The sequence below is a fragment of the Salminus brasiliensis genome, chromosome 6, assembly GCF_030463535.1.
Source record: "Salminus brasiliensis chromosome 6, fSalBra1.hap2, whole genome shotgun sequence".
NCBI lineage: Eukaryota > Metazoa > Chordata > Actinopteri > Characiformes > Bryconidae > Salminus > Salminus brasiliensis.
This window is the reverse complement of record NC_132883.1, coordinates 14,849,615-14,858,946: the sequence shown is the minus strand read 5'-3', so window position 1 is coordinate 14,858,946 and position 9,332 is coordinate 14,849,615. Positions and strand designations below refer to the sequence as shown.

General features: G+C 43.2%; 2 protein-coding genes across 2 annotated transcripts; both read left to right on the top strand.

Moving 5' to 3' along the window:
• Positions 1-4,017: 4,017 nt before the first annotated feature.
• LOC140557083 (uncharacterized) lies at positions 4,018-7,122 on the top strand. Its single transcript, XM_072681217.1, has 2 exons — positions 4,018-4,978; positions 6,452-7,122. Exons 1-2 carry the CDS (start codon positions 4,018-4,020, stop codon positions 7,120-7,122), a joined length of 1,632 nt encoding a protein of 543 aa, XP_072537318.1.
• Positions 5,092-6,392, top strand: LOC140557056 (uncharacterized). Its single transcript, XM_072681190.1, has 2 exons — positions 5,092-6,264; positions 6,336-6,392. Exons 1-2 carry the CDS (start codon positions 5,092-5,094, stop codon positions 6,390-6,392), a joined length of 1,230 nt encoding a protein of 409 aa, XP_072537291.1.
• Positions 7,123-9,332: the final 2,210 nt, after the last annotated feature.

Genomic DNA, 9,332 nt, shown 5'->3' with positions numbered 1-9,332 from the left:
ACAAGAATTTACAGTGCATTGGGATTGAAAGAGAATAAAAAGAAATTAAACTTAATCAACTTAAAATAACTCAAGCAGAGATAAACAAACATTAAGAAAATCCAGAATCAATAAACTGGAAATTACAAATAAAATGAGCAAATTATTTTCATTTCAATTGAAATTTGTTTGTATAGTGTTTTTCACAATCCACTTTACAGAGATCAGAGTCTGAGCTTCTTTTAAACAAACAACATAGGCAAGCAAAATCTCCCTCAAAGCAAGATCAAAAAACCTTGAGAGGAACTGAAGGCTCAATAGGGGAATCCAACCACTTCTGTTCGACACCGGATAGCACAACAATGAACAAAACAGATAACTAGAAAGATGTAGAATAGCTGCTCAGACAGAGTGAGATGATGAAGAACCATGACTAATGTAATAAAACCATAAGTTGTGAAGATGTGAGTGAGCGCAGGACACATCCTCAATGTTTTTGTCAGCGGGAATAAAACTGGTACAAAGTTACATACCTGCAGTGAACAAATCAACACACATCTGGAGAAGTACAGCAGAAGTGAAGTTGAAAGCCAGTTCAGTGAAGTACCTGGTCAGAACAGCAGGAACAGGTCATCTGAATATATGGGAGAGAGACCGGAAAAAACAGAAAGGCAAAAACAGAGGGGTTCAGAAGGTCATGGCAAACACAGGTAACTTCATATAGCAGGAGAAAGTGGTCCAGAGGACAGACAGGCAGCACTCACACTGTAAACAGTTGCTGTATAATAACAAACTTTATTTAACATTATTATTCTGTTATTCTTAACAACACAGCTCTCCACTGTAAAATAAATGTATTGTGATGCAGGAGCAATGTGGTACGGAGCTTGTGTGGCAGAAGCTGGTGGCGTTAAAAAGTTTGATAAGTATTATTTTTAGAGGAAATATAAACTGGAATACGGCAGGAAAGTGTTTAAATAAAAACATGCCAATGAGTTTCCCTTCGTGCTGCTAATGAGGACCAGCCTTCTTTTCTACAGTTTGCAGTTGTGTGAACTGTAGAGTTTGCCAGAAATGAATCTCAGTAAGCAATAGATTGGGTAATGGAAGATACATGTTTACAAATGACATCATTATAGAGCATGGAGGATAGTAGTGTTGCTTCCACTATTATTTTCCTAGAAGATAGAGGCAGGAGATTTATTTCACAGAGCTTCTGCCCACAGAAGCCTCGTGGAAAAAGAGCATCTGCCCACATTTACAGAATAGTTTGTTAATATTCAGTTTTAAAGTAAGTTTGTCATCCAGCCATAAACCGGATCCTGTCAGGATAGATCTGGAGAACAGCATGAACAGAGCTTTCTTAGCAATAACACAAGATTCTGTTTATTTAGAGTAGCCGTTAAGGTTTACTGTTTTTTTTATTACTGCATGCACAGAGTCATCTGTATGCAAGTGCTCTTTGCAGTCCAAGTGGAAGGTGGGAATGTTGTTAATGTATAAATAGAAAAGTTTAAATGGCCTGAATTAATTATTTCTCATTGGTTCAAACCTACTCCCAGAAGAATGCGTGCATGATAACGCTGCACACAGTAAAACAGATCAGTGTGTAGAATCAACACATTCTTATTCTTATCTTCGTATTGCTTTATAAAAGATGTACAAGGCTTTCATTCTTGTTGGATGCACTGCTTTTTTATGGTCTCAGATCTCCGGTTTGATCAATAAAGCTAGTAAAGCATAGTTTTTGGCTTTGTTTGAACCAGAGAAATGTTAAAACAAGTATAATGACATGATATATGACTTTTTTTTTCTCATGGGTTGTTCAAAATGAATTCTGACTATATGTCATATGTGACCATATCTATATAAGGGGTCACGTTCATCACATATCATGTAAATGGAACACAATTTGTGAGGTTTCACAGAGATTCACAGAGGAAGGCTGATTAAATGGCAGTAATGGCAGCTTCTTCTGGGCCAGCAGAAAGAGGTAAAGCCATGGGAGTTTAACACGGAAAACCTGGAGCTTCTGAGAAGCTCATACTGCTTTCTTGGCCAAGTAGAACCTGGAAAACTCCAGTTTCCCAGGTGGGAAGTACATGTTCCAGAGCTGTTCAAGTGGATTTCACTCACTCAGATAGTTTTAGACTTGTCATGAACACTGCATAAGTACTCTACACTGCAGTGGGTCTCATAGCAAAAATAGCCCGCTTGCATGCTTCAGAGAATACTGGGAATAGAGAATGTAACGTCTGCGAGTTGTTGTCTGTATCCATATGGTGTGTAACTTTCGTCTGTTTCAGCCTTGGCATTATATGATTATGACACATCATTAATTCGCAAAAACCCCAGATGGAAATCCATAACAGAAATAGAACACATCTGGAAAAACATGCTCCTGACTACATATTAGTGGGTAGTACCTGATATTACCTTGACCATTTTACACAACGGCCATTTTATCAGAAACACCCACCTACCAGGTGCAAAGGAATGCATTTACTGAGTATTAAGTTGTTCATTACTGTATAAATAGCAAGTATGCAACTTTGGTTTGGGTGAGTCTATTTAAGTCTATTTACAACCCTGTTATATTACATTCAGAATTAAACAAGTGGATTTTCCTAATTAAAAAAATTATTACACAACATTACAACCGGCTACCGGAGTTCTATGGTCGCGTCCTCTCAGTGTGATGTGCTGCAAGCAAGCGATGAAGAGATTGAAGCGAGGTTTTAGCTTTTAGCCTAGCACACACTTGCTTCCCTGGTTTTGACTGTTTCAAGTCTAACCAGTAAAAATGAGCTGATGTGTGTTTAGCTCCAGGTCAGCTGAGGTAGTCCAGTTTGTTTTCAAGGGATCAGATGACGGCGCAAAGAGATGATAAAAAGCCACTCGGCTAGTGTTAGCTTTTAGCCTCCGTCATGTGCCGAGTAGACTAGTATGTGGGGGTGTTCTGCTCTGCAATATCAACAACACAATATTCTCCCAAAGTCACCATCGTCCTTGCGTTTTACCGCTTTGCCAGCTTTGATTAAGGTTTTTCGCTAGTGGGCTGGGTCCACAATTTTGGAGTGTATATATATATATATATAACCTATGAAACTTTGAAGGGGGACTTGTTTTGGAACTGGCTTGTTGTTCAGCTCTGTTTTGTCTCAGTGTTGTTGTCTCAGTGTTGTTACCATGGCGCACTAAAGGGAGGGTTGTTTTTGTTTAGCTGTTGAGTTCAAATAACAACTGTCATTCTCCAGAACAGTGTTCACGCCTTTAATTAACAATATTGTATCATGTATTTAAATGTGATTTTTTTTTTACATAAAAATATCTGGTGACAACAGTAGCTAAGCATTTCATTAATAACTTAAAAAAACATAAACATAAAGTAACATAAAAACAAATTATTGTGTAATTATGAATCATTTTATTCATGTTTTTGTCCATTTAAAGTTTTCTCCATGGTTTAAACCCTGTAAAGTATCTGTATCTGTACTGTGTAAATAACAAAACAGACCAATGGAAATGCTCTAAATTACTTGGAATAAACTTTTCCATTGACATCCATTCAAAGTTATTAAATTTATGCTAACAAAGTTTAAACAGTCTTCCAAAGCGGAGGAGGTGATGGCAGGGGAAGAAAAGGGAGTTTTCTTTTTAAGCAGTCTCCTCTGACAGTGCAGCTTTGGCCAGGGCTATAATAAATTCTACATCTTCCACCTTTAATGGTTTCTTTCCTATAAAGGGACCCAGATACATGCTTGACTGACAGTTGTTCAGGTTTTTCTACACTATGTAAAAGCACAGCATGACTGATGTAGGCTACATAGCAATAGAATGTATATTTGTCATAAGCCCATACTGTGTCATAAAGGCAGTGATGTCAGCGACGGGCATTCTAATGTAGTGCAAATTGTTCTTTAGAGCTGCCTGAGAGTCAGGCAGCATTGGACGGGGAAAGGCATTATTTGCCAAATGTTCATCACAGAAAGATGCTGAAAACAGTTAAACCAGAGCAGTAGCAAGGGATAACAGAAGATGCCACTGATGTTTCGGTCCTTCATCCCGTACACCATTCCTGGTGTGCTAGCACTCGTAGGCTGCTGGTGGTGGTACACCTCACGGAAGAAAACACAAATCACCTGCCTCGACAGTGAGGTAAGTCCAACTGCTTTAAGCACTGAGTCAAGCCACCTGCCTACTGGAGACGAGCAGGACCCAGCCACGCAGCCTCAGGATCAAACAACCGGCAAACAGGAACCTGACACTGAGGGAGTTGCGCCTACTGTATCCTCTGGTGTGGAGCTGGCTAAAGCAGAAGTCCCAGAGCATGGCAACGTATTGGCTGTGCCTATTGCTGACAATATCCAAGTGGACTTGGTTAAAGAAAGTCTTCACTGCACCGAGGATGACGTCCCCTCCAATCCAACCACAGCTGTGGATCAATGTGCTCAGGCTGCACTTGATCACTCTCTTGGCCCAGAGAGCTCTATGGTGTCTGCTTCATTTCCCGTCTCTGCCAGCACACCTTTCCCAGATGCTTCTGTAGAATCGAAGCACAATGAGACCAGCGACAACATGGAGGAACTTCAGTGCTTTGCCGCTGGCTTTATTACTGAGGTCATTTCCATGGCCCAACAAGAAGTCATGGTGGTGAGCAGCCGCGAAACCTTTGAGGCAGCTAGCAGCACCACACCTACTTTTTATGTCAAGGAAACCACGAGGGATGAGGACTTCCATGCATCTCATGTGGGATACTCTTCCCAAAGTCACACAGATGACATTCAGCAGCAGGCAGCAAATATTGTGAAAGAGGTCGCCAATGGCTGCCTCACTCCTGAGGCTGAGTGTTTGTTGTCCTCTCAGGGACAGTTGGAATTGACCCCGGAACTTCCCAAGCTTCAGGCTGCGGAGGCCATAACCGAAATGGAAGACTCTGAATGCAGCACATGCCAGTCAGAAGATGGCATCAGCAGCGAGGGCTTTCTCCTTAGCACAGGTTTGTCCTCAGCTGTGCCTGACCTTAAAGAGGACCGTATTCAGATTTCAGGGATCTCCAGATATTCTGAGGAAACTGAAGATGGACTACGGGACAGTTCAGATTTAACAGGGATGGAAGAGCCATCGCTGACTACAGAGCCTGTGGCTGTCATGTGTGGGACAGGCCTCGGGAACGGAACCAGTGTAGAAGAGGCTGACCATGCCGTAGCTTCAGATGTGGACAGTATGGATTCAGTGGACAGCTGCTCCACCTTGGGGACAGGATATGGCCAGCAGAGTGCCGGCCAGGCCGGCTCATCACAGAGTTCGGAGCTGATTGTCTGGGAGATAGAGGTTCCAAATCATCTAGTCGGTCGATTGATTGGCAAACGCAGATGGTTTCTGAGGTTTCTGAAGCAGAGCTCAGATGCAGAGGTCTACGTTAAAAACCTGCCCCACACTCAAGAGTTTGGGATCTGCCGTATAAAAGGTACCAAGCAGCAGGTAGATAAAGCGCTGGCCTTGATTGACAAGAAGTTCAAAGACTTGGACATGACCACCTTGTGTGCACCCCTGCCACTGCCTGCTGAACAGGAGGTCATAGTGCAGGTTCATGCGCCAGCAACAAAAACCTCCGCAGGAGAACCAGGTTGCTCACCTATTGAAATGATGGGCACTCCCTCCCGCATCAGTACAACTAGAGACTCCCAACAGGGTAGGCCTGAGACTATCAGGCAGAATCCCCCAGTCCCAACCTCAACCCCATCAAATGGAGTAGAGGCATGTTCTCACCATAACAGACCAGAGGCAGCTGCTGTGAGCACTGAGTCAAGCCACCTGCCTACAAGGGACGAGCTGGACACAACCACACAGCCTCAGGATCAAACGGCTGACACACAGGAAGTTGCTCTTACTGTATCCTCAGCTGTGGAGCTGGCTAAAGCAGAGCTCCCAGACACTGAGAAAGAGGTAGCTGGTGATATACTGGCTGCGCCTTTTGCTGAGGATGTTCCAATGGACAGCCTTTCCTTTTTCAAAGATGACTTGTCCTTCTCTACAACCACAGCTGTGGATCAATCTGCTCTTTCCGTGCTGGATCACTCTCTTGGCCCAGAGAGTCCTATAGTGCTTGCTTCATTTCCCCTCTTTGCCAGCACACCTGTTTCAGATGCTTCCGTAAAGCCCCAGAACCACTTTATCTGGTCAGCTACGACCAGAAACAACTTGAAGGAACTTCAACTCCTGGATGCCGATGTCATCATCGAGGAGATCATAGAGGTGACACTTGACGAAACCTCTGAGGAAGTTAGTAGCAGCAAACCCACTTTCTATGGCCAGGAAACCATTGATGTGGACCTGCATGCGACTTCTCAAAGTCACACAGATTTCAGACTCCAGGCTGCGGAGGCCATAACCGAAATGGAAGACTCTGAATGCGGCACATGCCAGACAGAAGATGGCATCAGCAGCGAGGGCTTTCTCCTTAGCACAGGTTTGTCCTCAGCTGTGCCTGACCTTAAAGAGGACCGTATTCAGATGTCAGGGATCTCCAGATATTCCGAGGAAAAGGAAGATGGACAACAGGACAGTTCCGATTTAACAGGGACAGAAGAGCCATCGCTGACTAGAGAGCCTGTGGCTGCCGTGTGTGGGACAAGCCTCCGGAATGGAACCAGTGATGCTGAGGCTGACTATGCAGTAGCTTCAGATGTGGACCATATGGATTCAGTGGACAGCTGCTCCATCTTGGGGACAGGACACGGCCAGCAGAGTGCCAGCCAGGCCGGCTCATCACAGAGTTCGGAGCTGATTGTCTGGGAGATAGAGGTTCCAAATCATCTAGTCGGTCGATTGACTGGCAAACGAAAATGGTTTGTGAGGTTTCTGAAGCAGAGCTCAGGTGCAGAGGTCTACGTTAAAAACCTGCCCCACACTCAAGAGTTTGGGATCTGCCGTATAAAAGGTACCAAGCAGCAGGTAGATAAAGCGCTGGCCTTGATTGGCAAGAAGTTCAAAGACTTAGACATGACTGTCTTGAGTGCACCCCTGCCACTGCCACACACCCTGCTTTCCCATGATGAACTGGATCCCACACCACAGAAGACCACAGGATTCATCCTAATGTCTGCACGCTTGCATGTGCCCCTAACTGCATCAGAATAGTTTACTAATAAAGAGTAAACTGGCTTTTTCTTTGACTCTGTCTGATCTTTTGCATCTTTATGACATCAGTAAATATACTAGCAGAACTGATTACCTTGTGGATCCACATGGCTGAAGATCAACACTGCAACAGAGAAGTAAAAAATGTCACTTCAGGGTTACAGGCTTTTTTACAAGCATGTTTAAGATGGAATTGCCATAATATGTGAATGTACTACACTCTTTAAACTATTCAGAGAGTTAATAAGACAACAGTGATTCTCGAGGTAAGCAGAATTAAACAGTTAGTAAAATTACTAAAATAACATGCAAAAACAAAAGAGGGATGACGACACTATGGACCAGATCTATGAACCAGATTTGGGTGTGTGGATCATTCACGCTGTCCACCATGTCCCATTCACTACTGTGTTGAGATTGCTCCACGCCCAAACAATAACTGGTCAGCGGTGGTCCTCTGGTGGTCCTGTTTCAATGATGAATGGGAAGAGGTGTAAAACTACACAGTGCACTTGTAGGGCAGGTGTTTCTGATAAAATGGCCAATTTGTGTAGACAGGGAAAAAAATGGCGTCTCAGTGTGTGTTTTTCAAATTCAGCTTTTATAAAAAGTTTACTTTACAAAAGTGTAGCTATTAAGGTTCTGGTGGTTGTTAGGCAGCACTGCTAGCCAGAACGCCCTGCTGTTGATTTCCTGTCCAATCAGTGCAGTATCCTCCTCCTCCTCCTCCCCCCAGTGTTGTCTCTGGTGTTCTTCCAGCACATAATAAGATTCATCTCTGACACATCAGCGCCTTTACCTGAAGATTAGGAAGATGAGCGAGAAAGAGAGAAGCACTGCTGCAGCGGATATAATTGACTTTGAAGTAATTACTCTCTCTCCTCTTCTCTCTCTCTTCTTCTCTTTCTTTCCTTCACATGCTGTCTCTGTCTCTGCCATCTCTCTGTCTTTTCTCTTGCCTCTCTCTCTCTCTCTCTCTCTCTCTCTCATTCATTCTCTTATACAGTTTCTTCCTGTTCTCTCTCTCTCTTTCTGTCATAAACTCATTCTCTTATTCACTGTCTGTCTGACTGTCTGTCTGTCTGACTGTCTGTCTCTCTCTCTCTCTCTCTCTCTCTCTCTCTCATACACTAATGCATTCTCTCTTTCACTATCCTCATGTCTCTCTCTATCTGTCTCTCTCTCTTTCTCTGTTTTTTCACTCACTCACTCACTCACTCACTCATTCTGTCATTCATTCTCTGTCTGTCTGTCTCTCTCTCTCTCTCTCTCTCTCTTTCTCTCTCTCTCTCATTCATTCTCTCATTCAGTCTCTTCCTGTTTCTCTCTCTCTCTCTCTCTCTCTCTCTCTCTCTCTCTCTCTCTCTCATACACTCATGCATTCTCTATTTCTCATCAACCCCGAATTTAAAACACAAGATGGCTGCACCACACATCATATTTAAAGCAGTAGTATTATACATATTTATTAGCACTTCTACCCATTTGGGCAGTGGTGGCTCAGTGGTTAGAGCACTGGGCTATTGACAACAGGGTTGTGGGTTTGATACTTGGGCTCAGCAAGCTGCCACTGTTGGGCCCTTGAGCAAAGCCCTTAAGCTTCTCCGCTCCCCAGGAACTGCAGTGATGGTAGTTAAAGGCAAAGGCCAAATGCCATCTGTGTCCAACATAAAAGATCTGGATTTGCACTGGACTAGGTGACATAACGAACCCTTCAGATGAGCTGAATGCTCAATTCAAAATCAATCTTTGAAGGCTTCTGAAAATAAACTTTAAGAACATGATGGAGCATTTTATTTTAGGATATTGTGGTGATGATAGTGTGTCTTTCAGTGGATATGAAGGACAATTCACCACAAGGATACAGCTAAACACTTCCAGGTAAGTTCCAGTGATATTTAATATATTGAATTTGTGCCAAAAATCAAAAGAAAGTATACACAAAATAAAAGCGAAACACAAACGAGCTAGGTTGCACATTCTCAGCGGCCTTCATCTACTATTGCTTCAGCTGAACCCCCTTATTGCCTCCCACACAGCCCTTTAAAGCCGAACACTCCTCCCTCCTCAGCCTGGAGTGGGCCAAGTGTCTACTACATGGGTGGTCATCACATAAACAAACAATGACAATACATCAAATAACATATAGACAATATTTACATAAATTATATACAAGTATTATTTATGTCTTGTTTATGACCATATTGATG